At 31.4% G+C, this 23297-nt stretch overlaps 3 protein-coding genes across 3 annotated transcripts; all 3 read right to left on the bottom strand.

Moving 5' to 3' along the window:
- Positions 1 to 1681: 1681 nt before the first annotated feature.
- Positions 1682 to 4843, bottom strand: LOC107941312 (G-type lectin S-receptor-like serine/threonine-protein kinase SD1-13). The gene is made up of 6 exons (XM_041087835.1): positions 4840 to 4843; positions 4595 to 4776; positions 4289 to 4499; positions 2914 to 3151; positions 2474 to 2624; positions 1682 to 1987 (listed from the first exon to the last, which is right to left on the bottom strand). The coding sequence occupies exons 1-6, from the start codon at positions 4841 to 4843 to the stop codon at positions 1682 to 1684; spliced, it is 1092 nt and encodes a 363-aa protein (XP_040943769.1).
- A 131-nt stretch (positions 4844 to 4974) lies between these two features.
- LOC121214088 (G-type lectin S-receptor-like serine/threonine-protein kinase At1g11330) lies at positions 4975 to 6504 on the bottom strand. Its single transcript, XM_041087834.1, has 2 exons — positions 5207 to 6504; positions 4975 to 5111 (listed from the first exon to the last, which is right to left on the bottom strand). The coding sequence occupies exons 1-2, from the start codon at positions 6489 to 6491 to the stop codon at positions 4975 to 4977; spliced, it is 1422 nt and encodes a 473-aa protein (XP_040943768.1). The 5' UTR covers positions 6492 to 6504.
- A 2215-nt stretch (positions 6505 to 8719) lies between these two features.
- On the bottom strand, positions 8720 to 13263 carry LOC107941304 (G-type lectin S-receptor-like serine/threonine-protein kinase At1g11330). The gene is made up of 7 exons (XM_016874866.2): positions 11731 to 13263; positions 11531 to 11638; positions 11159 to 11328; positions 10855 to 11065; positions 9952 to 10189; positions 9519 to 9666; positions 8720 to 9074 (listed from the first exon to the last, which is right to left on the bottom strand). The coding sequence occupies exons 1-7, from the start codon at positions 13016 to 13018 to the stop codon at positions 8769 to 8771; spliced, it is 2469 nt and encodes an 822-aa protein (XP_016730355.2). The 5' UTR covers positions 13019 to 13263; the 3' UTR covers positions 8720 to 8768.
- Positions 13264 to 23297: the final 10034 nt, after the last annotated feature.

Below are 23297 nucleotides of genomic sequence, written 5' to 3'. Positions count from 1 at the left end.
CACTGTATTCTCTTCTTGGACTGCGATCTAGGATGGCTTTTACTTGAACTTCCACCCTTTGCCTTGGATCTTCCTCGAGCAACCAAGCCTTCGCCTTCATTGTTTTCGACCACCTTACCAGTGATTTTCTTCCTCAACTCACTGGAACTTAAGGCATTTTTCACCTCCTCTAGAGTCAGGTCATCACGACCGTACATCATTGTATCAACAAAATTCTCATACGAGGGAGGCAAAGAACACAAAACAATTATTGCTTGGTCCTCATCATCGATTTTGTTATCGATATTATTCAAATCCATGATAATGGAATTGAATTTATCCAGGTGCTGGGAAACAGGTGTACCTTCCTCCATCTTCAGGGCATAGAGTCTTTGCTTGAGGTAGAGCCGGTTCGTCAATGACTTCGTCATGTACTTGCTCTCTAACCGGAGCCACAAACCGGACGCGGTTTTCTCATCCGCTACTTCTCGTAGCACTTCATCTCCTAGACATAGCAGAATAGCACTATGTGCTCTTTCTAGCATGTCATCCTTTTGCTCTTCCGAAAGCGTGCTTGGTAATTTATCTTTACCAGACAATGCTTTTAGCAATCCTTGTTGAACCAGCACTGCCCGCATCTTGATGCGCCATAAACTGAAACTATTTTTCCCGGTAAATTTCTCGACATCATACTTAGTCGATGAAACACTTGTAGCCATAATTTGGAACCTTTGAATGAATGATAATATTTTCTTCCTGATGTGAAAGATCAGACAAAGCTGCAGTCACAGGGCAATTCAGAAAATATTATCACTCCTTCAACTACGCTCTGATACCAATTTGTTGCGGAAAGGATCGATTCGAGAACTCCGATATGACTACAAGTAAATTGACCGGAACGAAAAATAAAGTGAACACAAGGATTTACGTGGTTCGGCTTTAATGCCTACGTCCACGGGCAGAGGCGAAAAGAAATTTCACTATAACAAGATGAAGATTACAAGTGTTTTACACTCAAGACACAACCCGAGAACCTCACAACTCTCAACCCCTATAGAAAACCCGAAAGCTAAAATCCTAGCTTTCAAAGAACAAGCTTTGCTCTCTCTTGGTTTGGGATGATGAATATGGCTAATGAACCTCTCTATTTATAAGAGAGTTCAAGGACATAATTGTCCAAAACTTTGGCAAAGATTTGTGGTTGAAAATGGACACCAACAACCATCCACTAATCCACTACCACCAACAACCCACTACCAACAACAACAATCCACTACCAATTTTAAGCCATTTCTTAACAGATTTCAACTCTGGAATCACATTGTTTACTAAGCCCTATATGTTGCCTTCATTTCGTAATTTTCACACCTGAAAACTTTTAATATCCTAAATTAGACTTAAAATTCTGAACTCAAAGGCTCAATAGAGTTTAATTAATTCAATTCAATATAAAGATTGAATTGCTCAAACTCTCTTGATTAGGCTAGTTTACTCGAGTCTAAATTGAGTTTCATTTTCATGTTCAACTTCAAACTTGATTCTTTGTACTTGAGCTCGAGTTTGGATTGGAAATTCTCAATATTAATTAAAAAAACTCAATTAGGTTTACATCTTAGAAGCAACTCGATCCAAGCATTAAGATACATAAATTTCAATACTTAAAACTTAATTTGTAAACACTACAAACAATTAATTTGCATCTTTATCGGCCACCAAAGTCCGTAACAGTTACATAATTAAGTGAAAACCTATCTTCAACATCCTGGGTAATTAATGGTGTTTGAGTGAAAGCAGGTTGTTTTGGAGTGTTAAGGTTTGAAATCTCACTGTTAAGCATTGAAACAACAGTAGGCATAGTGGGCCTATCTTTGGCAAATTCTTGAACACATAGCAATCCAACGTGTATGCATCTCCATATTTCTGTTTCATTCTTTGAATATGATTCTGACTCTAAAATCACTTTGTCTACTATGCCCCAAATATCTCCTTCCCTCCATAATTTCCATGCCTGAGAATAGAAAAAAGGCTGTCATAATTAATGCCTAAATTTTTCGGCCTAAATCAAGTCAAAACTATAAACTCAAAAGTGTCAATAGAGTTTGATCAGCTCAATTCAACATATATAAAGATTGAACTGCTCAAAATCTATTGCTTAATTAACCTTATTTACCAAGGTTTAAATTGAGTTTCATTCTTAGCTCTACTTAAACTTGGTATTGTAGTCAAGCTCGAATTACAATTGAAAATGTTTAATATAAATTAAAAGAAAAAAAAAACCTTGCAAGATACTCAATTCAAGTATTAGGGTTCCCAAAGTCACCTCGCAAGCTACTTGATTCAAGCATTAAGATTCTTGAATTCAACTTGCATGATCCTCAACTCAATAATTACTGAGTTGAATTCAAGTTTTCTTTATTCGAACCTGAATAGCTTGCAAAAACATCTTACACCCTAATATGATCCATCAACATCTCTAACTATCTTATAAACTTACATATCCCAAGAGGCTAAGCTCATATTGATTGTTGTAAAAGCTTGTGCTCCTTCTTCCACTAACGACCTCTAGCAATAGAACCCCAAAACTGAATACATCTGATTTCTCTGAAAATTGCCCTTGCATTACATACTCAGGAGGCATATAACCACTGTATTTTAACATTAAAAACAACATCAATTACAACCCTAACTTGAACTTGTTCATGAGCCGGTCCAAATTAAAATCAAATAATAAAAGTATAGCATAATATGTTCTTTAGTGTTTTATTTTTAAGAAATAGTAAAATGAGTCCGTAGATCAAACTAAGCCAAACTCAATTTAGGTTTAGACATGTATTATTTTTAAGCATCGGGCTTGACCTGATGATAGACATATCTATACCATGTTTTATAAAAAAGGGTATAAAATTAAATGATAGGGAGAAAGTTCCAACTTACTAAGTTCCAACAACCCTTTTAGTGTTGGCTTGATTTTCATCGCCTCCAAAAATCTTGGCTAACCCAAAATCTGAAATTTTTGGGTTTAATTCTTTGTCGAGTAAAATGTTACTTGTTTTTAAATCTCTGTGTATAATCTTTGGTCTTGAATCTCTATGAAGATAAAGTAATCCTCGACTAATCCCTTCAATAATGTTGAAGCGTTTTCTCCAATCCAAGACATCTTGTTTAGCTGGATCTATTACAAAAATTAAACAATAAGACCTCAAGATTTTGGATCTAAACTACAATCATTGTTGTATTTTCTACCATATTGTATTCATTGTGATTGTAGAAAGAATTGATGTTATGTCGATCAATTGAAATAAATATTTAACAACAAAGAGAGTCAAAACATTACGTTGCTGCTATTCAAATCCTGGAATATAATTACATCAGACATGTTCTTGGACCAAGCCATGACCTATTTTTCATAACCTCTTACACAAGTTTGCACCAAATCAACTAGGTGACCAATTTTATTGCTTAAAAGAAAACTTAGAATCATAGTTCTATATTTTATAATTACTAACTTCTAATGTCACATGTGTTTAGTATGATTTAATATTTAATTATTGAATTTTTAAGAGTAAACTATAAAATAGTCATTCAACTATTAGTATGTTTTTGTTTTGGTCACCCAAGTTTAAAATTTTCTATTTTAGTCACTAACATTATCGAAATTTAATATTTTGGTCAATCATCCGTTAAATCACTAACAGTGACCTTTTTTTCTATTGGCATAATAATAATTTTAACCCTCCAATGTTTACAAAATCTATCAATTTAGTCCTAAATTTTAAAAATTGAACAAATTTAGCACTTAACTTTACACATTTTGTCAATTTAATCTTAATTCTTAAAAAATATAAAAACTTTAAAAAATAAAAAAAATTTAAAAGTTCATTTTCGATAAAAATACATAAGATTTTCCTTAATTACAAAAAACATTTTCAATAGAAAATTATGTTTCTTCATTTTTAAAAACTTTTCAGGAAAATTATATCCAAGATCTAACCTATATGGATTTCACCTACCAAGTCAAATGATTCGGACTAATCGGATTTGGCAGATGGGGTAGTCAGGGTCAAGTTTAAGTTGTAAAGAGAAGGAAAACAATATTAATGCTTATTGGATTGAGTGATAAGGAGCTCAATTCCCCTTAAGCAACAACACAAGTTCAAGTCTTGTAGATTAAGAAAATAGTTCTAGGAGAGCTTTGCCTCTTGTTTAGGGTCCAACTTAACTGGACTCTAGATTTAGTGGGGGTCTAATATAACCATTGAATACTGATGAGTCACAAGAAAATAAAACAGGATTAAAATAAGTTACTAACCAAAGAGAAAAGTGTCCAAACTTTTGTTGGGCATATATTCATAGACGAGTATCTTCTCTTCTCCTTCAACACAACAGCCAAGCAACCTAACCAGATTTCGATGTTGAAGCTTAGAGATCACCACCACTTCATTCATAAATTCTTTCAATCCTTGCCCCGAAGTTTTCGACAATCTCTTCACTGCTATTTCGTTTCCATCATCTAATGTTCCCTGCACACTAAATTCAACTCACAAGACTTGATAGAAAAAAGGAAATTGTCATTTCAATGACATTGGATTTGCTGAAAATCGCCATTATTTATTACCCTGTAAACTGGACCAAAACCACCCTGCCCTAGCTTTTTTGCGTGATTGAAGTTGTTTGTCGCGGTGGCAAGTTCTTCGAAATTGATTACTGGCAGCTGCTGGAGTTTAACTCCAATTGAATTTTCTTCTTTATTTTCACTACAAAATTGGTGTTTGATTTGTTTTCGTTTTTTATTTCTTCCTGAAATAAAAGATCAAAGTAGTTAGTATCATATTGATAAGCGTATTATTTTTATTTTAATACTCATGATATATATTAATATTAATATGTAACGGTATCACCATGTTTTAATATTACATTTCCAATTTATTGATATTTTTAAATTTTTATATATATTTATAATTTAATTTTTAATTTCTTAATAAATTATATAAACATTTAAATATTATCCATATATATATTACCTTTATGTTTAGCCATCCTACGCCATAAGAAGAGTGCAGAAATTGTAATAACTACCACTATGCCCGCAATTACTGTTGTAATAACAATGATCTTACTACTTTTCCCTTTATCTGCAAATAGAAAAACTTGGTTAATAACTTCAACACCAAAAAAGCAGATCTTGACGCAATTTATCAAACACATGGTCGACACTAAGAATATTTACCCAGTTCAGAAGATGGCATACGAATGTAAAGATCGACTCCGCCAGTGGAGAATTTCTGGACATCAATCAAATCTCCACTCCACATCATGCAACCAATGCCAGAATCATACGCATAAGCCATGCACGAACAATTCTTCATGCATTGATCTTTGCACTCGCCGTTAATTATTGATGACCGGGCCGGAAATGCCGGTACTTTCATCATCTTCATCTCCAAAAACCCATCATCACCTTGGCCTGCTCCACTCCCATTGTTGTTATCCCTTTGGCACTGCAAAGGGGTAGTCCTAAAACACCCACTACTCCAATTACCTCTACTCCATTCCTCTATATTCCTAGGCTCAAACCCTTTTAAGCAACTGCAGATGGTTCGTTTCATTGAATCACAAATCCCAAATGCCCCACACTTCCCATAAACATCGCAATCTGTTTGAATAGTAGGGTAATTTTTACTCCAGTCCCCTTTCCCCGCATCCCATTCTCGTTCAACGAATTTTCCTTGAGAATCTAATTCATAGTATATCAACATAGACTCATTAGAAGATTCATAAGTCATATAGTACGGTGACTTATCTGTAAAAACCTCAAACCCATCAAGATTATCGGTGTACATATATAATAAGCCAATAAAGATATTCCCATTCCATGGACCACTCCGAAAATAGAGCTGGTTATTGTTCCTAATGACAAGCTCTCGGATATTGAAAGGTTCAATACCAAAAGAAAAGTTACCATCAGATGGATCATCAATGCTTTTCCATGATTTCAGCTCCACTTTACGACCCGTTTTAACATCAGTGCTGATCTTCATAGTTTCAATGAAGGCATTAGAAGGATCTTCGAAACTCTCCCATAAGCTGCTTGCTCCATCCTCACCATTACTAAGGACAAGGTTTCCAGAGTCTAAAAGCTGGGCAGTTGTTGCATTAGGAGCTGTATTGTTAACATGTGATGACCAAAGAACCTCAGCTTTTCCATTGGAAACAACAAGGTTGCCATCATCTGATATGTTGAGAATCCCAGAAGAGTCTTTGAGGGGCCTGTTTCTATTTGCTACCCATACAACAGTTTGTACGGGGATTTGATTGTAGAGAATCCCTACATAACGATTGGTGGAGTTAGCCAAGCTGAAGAATCCCAATCGGAAAACACCATTCTGGGAGATTATAACATCAGGGTCTTTGATGGATTTTGATGGTGTTATTATGTCTAAAGCAGTGGCAAATAGTAAGTAAAAGCAAGATATTAAAGCTAGTAAAACAGAGCAGCTAATAGTTTTTCCCATAATCTCTTCCCAGAACTTGGAATTAGTTGGGATCTTCAAGGATTTACTCTAAATGAACTCAACTCAATTTTCTTTTCCAGTGTTTTCTTTTAAAAGATGGTAGGATGTAATGATGTTTCATGGCAGCTGCCAATGTTTACTTCATGATTTGAAGTTTCTTGAAGAGGTAGTCACCTCTTTATTTTCTTTGTTTTTCTGTCGACTTTTCCTTGTGTGGGATTGGAGTACCAACAAAATCAACTAGCACGTGTCACCTAGTTCATACCAGTTTTTGCTTTATTATTATTATTAGTCTGTGTCATCATGAGTTAATCATAAAATATTGTTGATATTAATCTTTAATTTATTATTATTGTTCATACCAATTTTTAATTTATTGTTGATATTAATCTTTTCATACGATATTTTATGATTAACTCATGATGAAACAGAGTAATAATAATAATAAAGCAAAAATTGGTATGAAGAGGGTGATATATTCTAGTTGATTTTCTGGGTACTCCAATCCCATGCAAGGAAAAGTCGACAGAAAAACAAATAAAATAAACAGGTGAAACTTCAAATGTTGATTTGAAAAATTGCATCTATTATTTGAACTACGAAATTTGTTATTGACCATTAATTAGTTACTCTAAATGTTTCTAAATCATTCATTTTTTCCCAGTCTAAAGTGACAGGTGATGTAAAAAAATTACTGAGGTGAAAGTTGTGAAAAAAATAATAATATTTTTTAAAAGATTTATGTCCAATTGAAATAAATATAGAATAAAGTCACATTGTTATTACTATGTTCATAAAACAAGTCATGACTGAGTTCATTTTCAAGAAAATTCGATGAAGCTCAAAATGAGACAACAAATGATAATTGTCGTAGAAAAATTACCCTCAGAGGAGATACGTAGTTAGAATTATTACTCTTATGTTTGTTAAGATTTGAAAGCCCCAAATGCATGGTGTCATAATCTTTCCTTTTCTTTTTTGTAATTTTCTTTCTTTCTTCTTCTTTTTCTTTTGCATGCCCTCTGAAATTGATGCCCCTCTAATAAAATGAGTAAATGAAGCACCAGCTCCAATATTTACAACAAAGAAAGCATCTCAAATCTTTATCAGTATTGTAAACACTCCAAATAATTAATTTGCATCTTTATCACCCATCAAGTTTTGTAAGAGTTACGTCATTAAGTGAAGTCTATCTTTAACATCATGGCTCATTAGTGGTGCTTGAGTGAAAATAGGTTGTTTTGAAGTATTAAGATCTGAAATCTCACTATTAAGCATTGAAACAACAATAGACATGGTTGGTCTATCTTTAGTATATTCTTGAATGCATAGCAATCCAACATATATGCATCTCCATATCTCTGATCATTCTTTGAATCTGATTCGGACTCTGAAATAATCATGTCTACTAAACCCCAAATATTGCCTTCATTCCATAGTTTCCACGCTTGTAAACAGAAAACAACTGTCTAAATTTATGCTGAAATTATCTAGCCTAGCTTGACTCAAAATTTTAATCTCAAAGCTTTAATAAAGTTTCATTAGCTTTATTCGAAATAAGGATTGAACTGTTCGAACTTTCTTGATTTGGCTTGTTTTACCTAAGTCTATAATGAGCTTCATTCTATGCTTAACTTCAAATTCGATTATTTATAATCAAACTCGGTTCATAAGACTTGGTAGAAAGAAAAATGTCATTTCATCGATAATGTATTTGCTGGAAATCACCATTGTTTATTAGTTATTACTCTAAAAACCGGACCGAAACCATCTTGCCTTAGCTTTTTTGCGTGATGGAAGTTGTTTTTCTCCTTTTTTTTTTTTGTTTTCAGTAATTTTCTTTCTTTCTTTCTTCTTCCTTTTCGTTTTGCATGCCCTTTGAAATTCATGCCCCTCTCATAAAATGAGCAAATGAAGCACCAAATCCAATAATCAAAATAAATATTTAGCATCTCAAATTTAGGCATTGAGGTTTATGAAAATGGTTGATTTTGGTTCTATACTACTCAAAATAAAAGGAATGAAGGGTAGGATCTCTTTTCCTCTAAAATTGGATACTCTTTTTGAAATTTAGGTAATGAGTGATTTTTTTTGGTGATGGATCGAACGGTTCACTTTTCCATAGCTTCGGTGGGAGACAGATTGGGTTAATGTTGTCACATGCCAAATTCACTCTAAAATGGTACAAATAAAATGAAAAAAAAATTCAAATAAAAAAGACAAAAATAAATCAAAACAAAATATAAAAATAAACTTCAGTATTGTTAATTTGCATCTTCATCGGCCATTAACCTTTGTAAGAGTTACATCATTAATTGAATCCGTATTTTTAACAACTTGGATTATTAGTGGTGCTTGAGTGAAAGCAGGTTGTTTTGGAGTGTTAAGATCTGAAATCTCACTATTAAGCATTGAAACAACAGTAGACATAGTTGGCCTATCATTAGCATATTCTTGAACGCATATCAAACCAACATTTATGCATCTCCATATCTCTTTCTCATTCTTTGAATCTGATTCGGACTCTGAAATCGCCTTGTCTACTAAGTTCCAAATATTGCCTTCATTCCATAATTTCCATGCCTGAAAACAAAAAAACCAACTTTGTCTAAATTAATACTAAAATTATCTAGCCTAGCTTGACTCAAAATTTTAATCTCAAAGCTTTAATAGAGTTTGATTAGCTCTATCCGACATAAAGATCGAGCTATTCAAACTTTCTTGATTAGGCTTGTTTTACCTAAGTACTCTGCAATGGGCTTCATTCCTATGCTTAACTTCAAACTCGATTATTTGTAATCAAGTTCAAGTTTGAATTGAAAATTTTCAATATTAATTAAGGTTATAAAGCCTTGTAACCTACTCGATTCAAGCATTAAGATTCTCAAATTTTCTCAAATGATTGGTCGACTCAATAATTACTAAGCCAAATTCAAGTTTTCTTGAACCAAACCCGAATAGCTCACAAATGCAACATCTTACACCTAATTCCATCCACCAACCTCTCTAACTATCTTATATACTTACATATCCCAAGAGGCCAAGATCATCCCTATTGTGAAAGCTTATGTTTCTTCTTCCGCTAATAATCTCCAGTAGTAGAACTCCATAGCTGAACACATCTGATTTCTCTGAAAACTGCCCTCTCATTGCATATTCGGGAGACATATAACCACTGTAATTAAACATAAAAAACCAATTATAAACCTTAATTTTAACTTGTCCACAACCCAACCCAAATTAAGAATAAATAATTTAAAGTTAACTATAAAAATATAAAAATATAATTTTAATATTTTACTTATAAACACATAAAAGGAGTCCACAAACCAAACAAAGTTGAAATCGATTCAAGTCTGAACATGTATTTTCTTTAAGCATCGAACCCAGACATACCTATACCATATTTTATCAAAAAAAAATGTATAAAAAGAAATGCCACGGAAAAAGTCCAACTTACTAAGTTCCAACAACCCTTTTAGTGTTGGCTTGATTTTCATTGCCTCCAAAAATCCTAGCCATCCCAAAATCTGAAATTTTTGGATTTAACTCTCGGTCGAGTAAAACATTACTAGCTTTTAGATCTCTATGTATAATCCTCAGTCTTGAATCTCTATGAAGATAAAGCAATCCTCGACTGATCCCTTCAATAATGTTAAAGCGTTTTTTCCAATCCAAGATTTTTTGTTTAACCGGATCTATAACAAAAATTATACAAAAACACCTTTAAGGTTAACAATTAATTCCTATAATGAAGGATCTAATCATCGTTGCAATTTCTACCGTATCGTATTCATAATGATATTGTAAACAAAATTTAAGTTATCTCCATCAATTGAAATATATATATTAATAATTACATTATGCATGGTCTTGGACTAAGTCATGATCTATTATGTTTTGTATCCTCTCAAATAAGCTCGCAGAAGATCAACTTCACATCCAATTTCTTGCTTTAAAAAGACTTTAAATTAATTTTTTGTATTTATTAATTAAATTTAAAACAAAAAAAGTATTTTGAGCCCTAATTAGTTTAAATGAGTTAGTTAAAAGGTAAAATTATATCCTAGATGTAGCCCATATGGACTCAACCTACCAAGTAAGACAAGTCAAACTTGTAGGATCCAGCAGATGAAATAGTCTTAGATAAGTTTAAATCGTATAAAGAAAGAAAATGATACCATTAATTTTTGAGTGATAAAAAGTTTAATATCTCTTAAATAATTTGAGTTCGAGTTTGTAGACGGTAAAAGGAATTTTAAGAGAGCTTTGTCCCTGTTTAAGGAGTTCAACCTAACTTGACTCTAGATTTAATAAGGACATTCCCAAAAATAGTAGAAAGAGATTAGCATAAGTTACTAACCAAAGATAAAAGAGTCCAAACTTTTGTTGGGCATGTACTCGTAGACTAGCATCTTTTCCTCTCTGTCAACACAACACCCAAATAATCTAACTAGATTTCGATGTTGGAGCTTAGAAATCACAACCACTTCATTCACAAATTCTTCCAGGCCTTGCCCCGAAGCTTTCGATAATCTCTTCACTGCTATTTCCTTTCCATCATCTAATATTCCCTGCACACAAAATTAAGATCACAAAACTAGGTAGAAAAGAAAATGTCATTTCATCGAACGTGGAGTTGTTGGAAATGGCCATTAATCATTTACCTTGTAAACCAAACCGAAACCACCTTGGCCTAGCTTTTTTGCGTGATTGAAATTATTCGTTGCAATGGCAAGTTGTTTGAAATTGAATAGTGGCAGCTGCTGGAGTTTAACTCCGATTGAATTTTCTCTATAAATTTTGTGTTTGATATGTTTGCGTTTTTCATTCCTTTCTGAGAGAGAAATCAGAGTTGATCCAACTATGGAGTGAGCTTGATTTAAGCAACTAGTAAGTCTGATACATTGTATTTATAATATTAATTATTACTTAATGGAGCCAAGCTGAATAATTTATTTTCAGTTGAAGCCAAGCTTGGACTTCTATGTTTAAACCTAATAAAAGAAAATACATCGTTCCAATTTTATGAGATTTACCTCTTTGTTTAGCCATCCTACACCATAAGAAGAGTGCAGAAATTGTAATTACGACTATGCCCGCAATTACTGTTGTAATAACAATGACCTTTGTATTTTTCCCTTTATCTGCAAATCCAGAAACATGGTTAATAAAACATCAACACCCAAAAAAGCAGATTAATTGACGCAATTTATGGTCAACATTAAGACAAGTTTACCAAGTTCAGAAGATGGTAAACGAATGTAAAGATCGTAAAGATCGACTCCGCTAGTGGAGAATTTCTGCACATCAATCAAATCTCCACTCCAAAACATGCAACCAATGCCAGCATCATACGCATAAGCCACGCACGAGCAGTTTTCTAAGCACTGATCTTTGCAGTCGCCGTTAATTATCGATGACCGGACCGGGAATGCCGGCACTTTCTTCACCATCATCTTCAAAAACCCATCATCACCTTGGCCTGCTCCTCCACTGCCATTTCTTTGGCACTGCAAAGGGGTAGTCCTAAAACACCCACTACTCCCATTACCTCTACTCCATTCCTCTATATTCCTAGGCTTAAACCCCTTTATGCAACTGCAACGTTTCGAGGAATCGCATATTCCAAATGCCCCACAGTATCCATAAATATCACAATCTGTTTGAAAACTAGAGTACCTGTTTATCCAGTTCCCTTTCCCCGCATCCCATCTCCGTTCAATGAATTTTCCTTGAGAATCTAATTCACAGTATATCAACATAGAGTCATTAGAATATTCAAAAGCCATATAAAACGTTTGTTGTTGATTATCTGCAACAACATAAAACCCATCAGTATAAACGGCGGTCATAAGTATTGAGCCAAGAAACATATTCCCATTCCACGGACCGGTCCGAAAATAGAGCTGGTTATTCTTCCGAATGATGCCCTCTGGGATGTTGAAAGGTTCAATGCCAAAAGAAAAGTTACCATCAGATGGATCACTAGGGCTTTTCCATGATTTGAGCTCCACTTGACGACCCTTTTTTACATCAGTGCTGATCTTCATAGTTTCAATGAAGGCATTAGAAAGATCTTCAAAACTCTCCCATAAGCTGCTTCCTCCATCGTCACCATTACTGAGGATGAGGTTTCCTGCGTCTAAAAGCTGGGCAGTTGTTGTATTAGGAGCTGTATTGGTAACATTCGATGACCAGAGAATCTCAGTTTTGCCATTCAAAACAACAAGGTTGCCATCATCTGATATGTTGAGAATCCCAGAAGAGTCTTTGAGAGGCTTGTTTCTGTTTGCTACCCATGCCACTGTTAGTACGGGGATTTGATTGTACAGTATCCCTACATAACGATTGCTGGAATTAGCAAAGCTGAAGAACCCCAATCGGAAAACTCCACTCTGGGAGATTATAGATTCAGGGTCTTTGATGGATTTTGATGGTGTTATGATATCTAAAGCAGTTCCAAACTGCAAATAGAAACAAGATACTAAAGCTAGGAAAACAGAGCAGCTTATAGTTTTTCCCATAATCGCTTCCCGGAACTAGGAACCGATGCTATGGTTTATGAATGATATTTGGGATCTTTAAGAATTTATCCTAAATGAACTCAACAAATTTTCGCATTATCTTTTTTTTTCTGTTTTTTTGAAAAGTCTGAATTTGATATGATGAAATGATTTTGAGGTCAACTGCAAATGTATACATTAAGATTTGAATTTTCTTCAAGCGATAATCACCTCTTTATTTTCTTTATTCTTTTCCGTTGCTTTTTTCTTGCATTGGAGTACCCACAAAACCAACAAGCATGTGTCACCCGATTGATACCAATTTTTTATTTATCTATATTATTATTCAGCTTATTTTTTGAATCCATGTTATGAATTAATTTTAAAATATGTTAAGGATAAATCTAAAATCAAAAATAAATTTAGAAATAAAAATCAAACACGATGGGTTTCCAAAATGGGATACTAAAATCTCCCAAATTTCCACTTTAGTATTTGAACCCTATTTTGGTTTCTTTAATATTTCTTTCAACCAGATCGTTAATATATTATTATTAATATTAGTGTTCAACACAGAAAAGTACAGGAGGAGAGGTGGGGGAGATAAGTGGGCTGGTTCACGTTCTATAAAAATTGACTTCTTGTGGGTCTGGTTTTGATGTGATGAAAAGACATTTCATGGCAGCTACAGCTGTTTTTTTTTATTGTCAAATACGTAATCTCATTTTGGCTTATGGGAATTTTCTTGAAATGTCAATTATTTTTTTTTTCAAATAATCCATTCAAAGATCTCGAACAAATGTACAATCAGTACAATATATATATTATTTGTTGACTCTTCCTTCCATTAGAGTTTTAGAATATCAACTCATGTGTCTCCATGTTCACACCAACAGTACTGGGTTATCCGAAGATTGGGTTTTTTCCAAATTATTATAAAAAAATAAAAAAACTAAAATATTATATATATTTTTTATTTACTAAAATATACAAAAAAAAAGGAGGCTGATGGTGCCATTCTCATTGGCGGCACTAATGGTGCCAGTCCCACTGGCGGCATAGGATTAAAATGTAATAATCTAAAGTTTCAAGGGCTTGATGTGAAAATTTACCGCACTAAAGTTAAAATGTGGCTAATTGCCTTCTAAGCCCTCCTTATTTATTACTTTCTTTTTATTCCCCTTCAACTCACTTTTTTATTTAATAAACAAGCCCTCAACCTATTTATTAAATAAGCTCTTAATCTATGATTTTTACTCATAAAAGTACTTTATTTTATTATTAAAGTAAATATATTTTATGTTTATGTGAATTTGATGAGAATAATTTATTAAATAAAAAAATTTATGTTTATCAAAGGCTTATAGCTATAATAGTCCCTTAAGAAAAAACCAAAAAAAGTTACTAAGCCCCTTGACTTAATTTGAACCCAGTCGAGCCCTTATCATTAACCTGAAAATTAATTAAGCTCTTACATTAATAATTTTCACATTTCGTTACATTAACCATTAAAATCAATTAACAGACCAATTAGATGATGAAATATGATAGGTTGTGATTTAATCTTTCATATATCCGATAAAAATCATAAAAATATCTATCTATAAATATATAAAAGCACGAGTCTTGAAAAAACTTTTGAACTGACAAAAAATCATTTATTGTTAATTATATTACTAAACTACATTAGAATAACAATTTATTAATATTATTATATAATAATAAAAAGTAAGATTAATTAAAATAATAATATATTAATGTGAAATTAATTAATTTGGTCATATATTATAAAGGCTCTACTTAAAAAAATATAATATATTATTAATTAATAAAACTATAAATCTATAAAATCATTGAATATGATTGGATGAATTTAAAATAATAAGAATTCAAGTTTTTTAATTAAATAAAAATATTTTTATATATAAATACTCTTTATAAATTTAAAAATAATTATAATTTAATAGAAGTTGTGAGAATTATATATTTTAAAATAATTATAATTTAAACTGCAATTATTATTAAAAATATTGTGCTAATTTTAAAATAGAATTGTTATTTAAATAGAACTCTAAGCATAAAATATAGGAAAAAAGACAAAAAAAATTGTGATAATTATAATTATAATTTATTGTTATTGGTTAAAAAATTTGAATACTACTTTTATTAAAGTAAAGTAGAGTTATTACTTAATTAGAATTTTAAGTATCTTAATTATCACTTAACTAATATTAGATTTAAATAAAAAAATTAATAGAAATACCAGGCATGCTTTATTGAAAAACCAAAAGTAATAATAAAGCTGATCACCCATAAATGTAACCCAAATAGAAAAAAAATTATAATTATAAACTATTCTCATCAAGTTTAGTAAATTTTTTTATTTAATAAATTATTCTCTTCAAATTCACATAAACATAAAATATATTTACTTTAATAATAAAATAAAGGGCTTTTATGAGTAAAAATAATAGATTAAGAGCTTATTTAACTACAAAAATAGGTTGAGGGCTTGTTTATTAAATAAAAAAGTGAGTTGAAGGGGAATAAAAAGAAAATAATAAATAAGGAGGGCTTAGAAGGCAATTAGGCATATTTCAACTTTAGTGCGCCCCACACGCACAGCGGCAGCAATTAACTTTCAAAATTTAAAATGGTAAATTTTCACATCAGGTCCTTGAAACTTTAGATCATTACATTTTAGTCCTATGCCGCCAATGAAAATGGCACCATTGGTGCCGCCAATGAGAATGGCACCATCAGCCTCCTTTTTTTTTGGCATATTTTGGTAAATAAAAAAATATAATATTTTGGTATTTTTTTATTTTTTTATAATAATTTGGTAAAAAACCCCTAAGATTATATTCTGCAAGCAATGTAAATTAGTATTTTATTTTAGTAAAAATAATTGTCATTACATCACAGATTGGGTTGACGGCTCAACACTATATTTTGATTTATAAATTAATTAAAATTTTGACTGTAGTATTTTATCACAATGTCTATTTGTGTAAGTTGCGAAAAACTTAGTAATTTTAAAAATTTAATCGTATAGGGTATATTTTGTTAATTTTAAAATATTATCGTATATGTAATATCGAGTTAACTTATTATTTTCATGTAATATTCATAAAAAATTATGTTTTATATTAGTTAATAGAGTTAATAACTATTATTTAAGTCAAAATTAAAATTTTAAATTTCAATAAGTATGGAGTCTAAATGTGATCAATTTGGAGGATAGTGACTAAGTCCAATACTCCATAACTTATATGATAGTTAATGATAGAGCTCGGCCTATTATATTTAACTATTACTGATTGAGTCAGAAATTTCAAAATTTTAAAATTACATAAACTGAAATTGACCTTAATTGAATAGAATATTATTTCAGCACACATACACGTTAATCTAGGTCTGCTTGATAAAATATTGAAAAAATTTAATAAGCTGAAAATTAATGTTTTCAATAACTTAATTATTTAATCACATTTGATAACCTACAATGGGAACTATTTGATAGAATTTTTCTATAAAAAAAGTAAAAAATAATTAGTAAATACTTATCACTTAATATAGAATAAATTGAATTGCTTATTTTATTTTATTTTATTTAAGATTATATTAACTTTTATCAAACAATATAATTATATTTAATATTTAATTTTAAGTAATATATAAAATAAATTTTTTAACTTAAATTCAACACTTAACGGATTGAGTCAATCCTTTAAGAAAAATAAAATAATGTATTTATTCCTTTAAATGTTTCATATATATATTTGAATCATAGTCAAAGTTTAATGTGTATAATTACATCAAATTAAAGTTCATATATCATGCGTATTAAATCAGTGTTTATGTGTAGTTTTGATATTTATCCATTTTCTATATGAATCTTACAAATAAGAATATTTGTTTAGTTGCAGATGTTGGATTCAGTGATAAAAAGTTTAATTAGGGGGAAGTCAAAAATTTTTTTGAGGGTTGAAATTAAGTTATATATTTTTGTGAGAGATAAAATGTAATTTCACCACTTTAATAACTTATATCTTTATAATTTTAAAAGATAAAATAAAAAATTTATCATTTTTTGGGTCAAAGTGCAATTACTTAAAATTTTATAAACTTTAAAACACCAAAAGTGAGATTTCATTTTTGAGGGTGGGGTACTGGATATGAGGGGAAGCAGGCGAACGAGACCTTATCGGCCCCCTTGACGACACCCTTGAGTTTAATGTTCTTTAAGTAAAATTTTAAGTTTAGTTTTGTAGACAGAGAATAAAGTGTTGAGAGAGTTTACTTCTATTTAAAAGCCCGACCCGTCTTGGTTCTAAATGTAATCTTAACCTAATGAAACTACTAAACACCAAAGGATCTCATACTAAAAAGAAAGAAAGAAAGTAACACTATGCATATATATTGATCATTTGTAGGAAAGTATATAATTATTTTGATCGAATACGTTGCCTTAAAAATGATTTTCTAAGTGATTCGCACTAAGATATATGATGGTACCAAATGTTCTTACTGAAAAGTTAAGAAATTGAGGCAGATTAACCTTTTGAAAATTTCTAGGGAGATGAAGATATATTAGGGATAATGATATGATGCATTCGAGAAAACAATACAACGTTGGTACTTTCGAGTCAGGTTCAAAGGGTCTTAATAAAATGATTAAGTTGGTCTATTTTTGATTTGTTAAGTATTAAAAGAGATGGAAGATGGAGGATGGAGGTTAACACAGTGTAGAAAGTGGCTTAGAGGAAGAGAGGAGTATGAAGCATGCAAGTTCAAAATTATGTAAGTGGCGAACACTCGTGCCCTAGAGGATATGAGCAAGCAATTGGTAAAACTATGTAAGTGATTGGTACAAAATTTCATTATTTTTTAGTAACATGTATGTCATTTATACAAAGATTCACATGAAGTGAATTGAAAAAAATCAAAGAGATTATTTGAGAAAATCGAAATAAACAAGTACCATCAAGATTCTTGAATTCAGTTCACATGATAGCTCTACTCAACAATTCCGGAGCCGAATTCAAGTTTTCTCGAACCAAACCCGAATATCATGCAAATACAACTTCTTACACCATGCATTCTAGTTCTCTTAATTGGCATAATTGTTGTTGCATCTTACAAGAAAACGTGGTTCAATCGCGCTTACGCATTATCCTCTAAATTAAAGGTTTGGAGGAGTTATAAATAGTAGTAGAAATTATATAAAAAAAATTATCTTATAAACTTACATATCCCAAGAGGCTAAGCTCATACTGATTTTTGTAAAAGTTTATGTTTCTTCTTTCGCTAACAACCTCTAGCAATATAACTCCAAAATTGAATGCATCTGATAATTTCTCTAAAAATTGTCCTTGCATTACATACTTAGGAGACGTATAACCACGATATTTTAACATTAAAAACAACATCAATTACAACCCTAATTTAAACTTGTTCACGAGCCAATTCAAATTTAAATTAAATAATAAAAGTATAAAATAATATATTCTTTAGTGTTTTATTTTCTAAATATAGTAAAATGACATCATAAATCAAATTAAGCCAAACTCAATTTATGTAACACCCCTAACCCGTATCTATTACCAGAATAGGGTTATAGAATATTACCAGAGCTTACAAATTAATTTATAGACATTTCATTTCATTAAGCATTCATATTTAAAACCAATCAAAATGAAAACATTAATGAGCTAACGTTGGCCAATTTAACTTATACATGCCATTATAACCAGAATCAAAACATCTAAAATTACCGATAAAATTAATGGATAGTGTGATAAGCATTCATACATCCATTCAATGCATTATTCCCCTAACATGCACAAACTTAACATTCAAGTTAGTCCAATAATTTCCATGTATCAATAATATATCCTATGATTGATGAGCTCATCAATACCACGATTTCCATTCCCTTGTTATTTTTTTTTCATATTTATCCCGTTGAATTTCTAGGAATTTCGATGGATTTTCAGGGGTACACTTTAGTGTACAAATCTGGGTCCGTCAATTCATATTCATGTGCGCACATTTCCATTTCAGAGAGCACATTCCTGCGGACCTCATACTTACAGTGAGATTACCAGTCCAGGCTAAATCCCCTGCAATATAAACTCATAGAGTATTGTCGGGATTACCAGTCTAGGCTAAACCCCCTGCAATGACAATTACTCTAATGAGCTTGGATCTGAATTACCAGTCCAGGCTAAATTCAGACCCTAATTCGGATTACTCGTCCGGGATAAATCCATTTTCCACATATTCTTCGGGAGGGCTATATCAGGATAGGATCACTCGTCTGGGCTAGATCTTTTTTACCGTCAATTCTTTTTCAAAGATCCATCTAATTTTCCTTCCATTCAACCGGGATTTCTTCCCCTTTTTATCAAATATATCAATGTTTCATCAATTTTCATACAATGAACATTCAGATCATATTCACATCAATAACATACATCTGAAGCATTTAAGAATATAATTAAAGTTACACGAACTTACCAAACTAAATTGCAGAAATGCCAAAATTTAGGGACATTTTGGTAATTTTCTATTTTCCTCGAGTTTCCACCCAATCTTGATCTAAATTAATATTTCATTCAATTTATTAATTTAAATAATAAAACAATTCATTTCATGCAATTTGGTCACTTTTTGACATTTTTTTACAAATTTATCTTTAAAATATTACTTTTATTCAATTTAGTCCCTGACATTAGAGGTGCTCACCCTGCCCGACGGCCCGCCCGAAATATGGGAGGGTTTGGGAAAAAATATAAGCCCGAAATATGGGCTTGGGCAAAAAAATGAGGTCCGTTTAGAAAACGGGCCGGGCCTCGGGCACAACTTTTTTGGCCCAGGCCTAGCCCGAATATAATAATATATATTTTTATTTTTTAATTTTAAAATATTTTTAAATACTTTTTTTTAAAATTTTTTATTTTTAAAATAAATTTTTGGTATTTATTTAAATAGTGGGCCGGACGGGGCCGGGCTCAGGCTTAGGATTTTTTTCTGGGCCGGGCCTGGACAAAAATTCAGGCCCATATTTCGGGCTGGGCCAGGCCCGCGCCTAGGACATGGGCCGAAATTTTTTCCCGGCCCGAACTCGGCCCGGCCCGGCCCATGAGCACCTCTACCTGAAACTAAAACATGCAAATTAGCCATTTTTAATGAAAACTCATGCTAGTTGAAGAATTATATATTTTTCTCCTCCTCTCCATTCCACATCCTTAGTACATACATAATACCACTATTTACTTGTTTACTCATAACAAGCTGTTCACTTGAGTCTTGATCACTAAATTAATTATATCTTAAGCTACAGAGCTCCGAATTGAGATCCGTTAATTTTATATGAAACTAGACTCACTTATCTTATTGCCATAAAATTTTAAGATTCTTTTATTTATCCAATAAGTACATTTTATTCTTTAAATTCATCCCTATTCTGCTGTCTTACAGTTTCAACCATTCTTTACTAAAAATTAATTATCTCCTCGTACGGGATTCGGATGATGTTACTGTTTGTTTCTATTGAAATTAGACTCATTAAGGATTTAATAATAAATTTAAGCCCCTAATTAATTTTCTCCAATTTTTTTATGATTTTCCAAAGTTAAAACAGGGGAACCCGAAATCATTCTAACCTTATCTCACAAAATTTATTATATCTCAAAATTTAAAATTCCATTACTTACACAGTTTCTTCTATGAGAAACTAGACTCAATAAAATTTAGTTTCATATTTTTTTCATCCTCTAATTAAATTTATTAGATTTTTGATGAATTTTCAATTTCAGACTACTGCTGCTGTCTCAAAACTGTTTTAGTGTAAAATATTGATAACTAAATTTATAACACCTTCCTTTCCTTTCTCTTCAATATTTTCCATCACTTCCTCTTATTTCCCTTTACTAAGATAACAAGAATATAAAACCTTATATAATGAAACTCTACATTAACATTAATTTCCTACTTTTTCAATAATATCAAACTCAAAAATATATTGAAATCTTGATGTTCTTATCTTGTGCTATTGATTTCAATCTTTAACTTGATTTTCTTTCTCCTCCAGCTTCTATTTCTTGAATCTAACTTGATATTTTAGCTCCCCATTCTCTCCTTATTATTTTTCTCTCTTGGAAGCTATGGAAATTCTTTTGATTTGTAAGTAAAAATAGTGAATTTTTGGTGAAAGGACCAAATTGTAAAGAAAGCAAAACTTTCTTTCTTCTTTTCTCTTCTAACGTGAAATGCATGGAAAGATGATGATTCTTCATCTTTCCTTCCACATATATATATACTAAATAAAATAATAAAATAAAAAAAATATCATTTAAAAATTAAATTAAAATACTAATAAACTAATATTTATTTAATTAATCTAAAATATCTCCAACATCATCATTATTTTCTAGATTTCTCTTTCTTATTAATTGACCATTTTACCCTTTAGATCTTTTAAAATTTCAACCTTGAGTCATCACTTAATTTGGTAAAATTATGATTTGGTCCCTCATAATTCTTCACCTATTCAATTTGGTCCCAATTCATCCATTTTACTTAGTTTCTAGATTATTTCACCCTTAAAATATTTATACTATTGGCCCTTCAATTTTTATATTTACACTTTAACCCCTTAAATTTTGAGTATTTACTCTTGGGCAACAAAATTTTTCTCACTTTTGCAATTTAATCATTTCTTGAATTAATATATCATAATATACTTTCCAATGTTGACATAACTCAAAATTACCCTTTTTATCACTTTATTTTCTTAATTTACTATATCAAGAATATTATCTTACTTTCTTACTGTAGTAATTTTCGGGGTATTACAATTTAGGTCTAGACAAGTATTCTTTTTAACCATCGTACCTAACTTGACGATAGACATATATCTATACCATATTTTATACCAAAAAAAAAACTAACTTCCAACAACCCTTTTAGTGTTGGCTTAATTTTCATTACCTCCAAAAATCTTGGCCATCCCAAAATCCAAAATTTTTGGGTTTAATTCTTTGTCGAGTAAAATATTATTTACTTTTAAATCTCTATGTATAATCCTTAGTCTTGAATCTCTATGAAGATAAAGCAATCCTTGCTTAATCCCTTTAATAATGTTGGAGCGTTTTCTCCAATCCAAAACATCTTGTTTAGCTGGATCGATTACAAAAATTAAACAATAAAACCTCAAGATTTATAGTTAATCCCTATAATAATGGATCTAAACTACAACCATTGTTGTATTTTCTACTATATTGTATTCATTGTGATTGTAGACAGAATTGATGTTATGTCGACCAATTGAAATAAATATTCAACAATGAAGAGAGTCAAAACATTACGTTGCTACGATTCGAATATCGAAATATAATTACATCAGACATGTTCATGGACGAAGCCATGACCTATTTTTCATATCCTCTTGCACAAATTTGCATTAAATCAATTAGGCGACCAATTTTTTTCTTAAAAAAACTTAGAATTATACTTTTATATTTTATAATTACTAACTTTTAATGTCACATGTGTTGTGTGATTTTAATATTTAACTAATTTTTAAATATTATATTTTTAAAATTAAATTATAAAAAACAACCATCCAGCTATTAGTGTGTCTCTGTTTGTCACCCAGGTTTAAAATTTTTTTTATTTTAGTTGTTGACTCCATTTTTTGATGGAAAACGGGGTCGACTTGGGTTTTGAAAAATGAAAACGAAAGTGGGAGTCGCCACCAATCTTTTTTGATGAGGTGTGATCGGGTCACCTCGAAGAGTGGCTGTTTTTAATAAACGATTTAATTTTTATTGAAATAACGATTTTGGTCTACGAAATTCAGAAAAAAAGGGTTCGGGAGTCGGTTACGCACGAGGAAGGATTAGCACCCTCGATACGCCCAAAATTGGTACCTAGTTGATTAATCATTGTCTTAGTGTCGAAAATTGAAAATTTGAAGAGTTTTAAAAAAATACGATCCTTAAAAGAAACTCTGATAACGTGAATTGAAATATAAGATTCTCTTGTTCCGAAGGAATATCACATCCAGCACGTTAGGACACGATACTCTATACCATCGAAACCAAGATCACCTTATAGCTTATTGAAGCCATACTTTGCAGCTTTAAGAGGATATTTGGCTATTTAGTCGAACGAGAAATCGAAACCCAGCACGTTAGGGCACATTTTCTTGATTTTCCAAACACGAAATATTGCCTTATTTGCAAAAAATCTTATCTCGAGGTAATAAGATGTCATATCCGGTGAGTTAGGA

Source organism: Gossypium hirsutum, chromosome D01, assembly GCF_007990345.1.
Source record: "Gossypium hirsutum isolate 1008001.06 chromosome D01, Gossypium_hirsutum_v2.1, whole genome shotgun sequence".
NCBI classification, from domain to species: Eukaryota; Viridiplantae; Streptophyta; class Magnoliopsida; order Malvales; family Malvaceae; genus Gossypium; species Gossypium hirsutum.
Note: the sequence above shows the minus strand (reverse complement) of the source record. Positions and strands in the feature narration are given on the sequence as shown.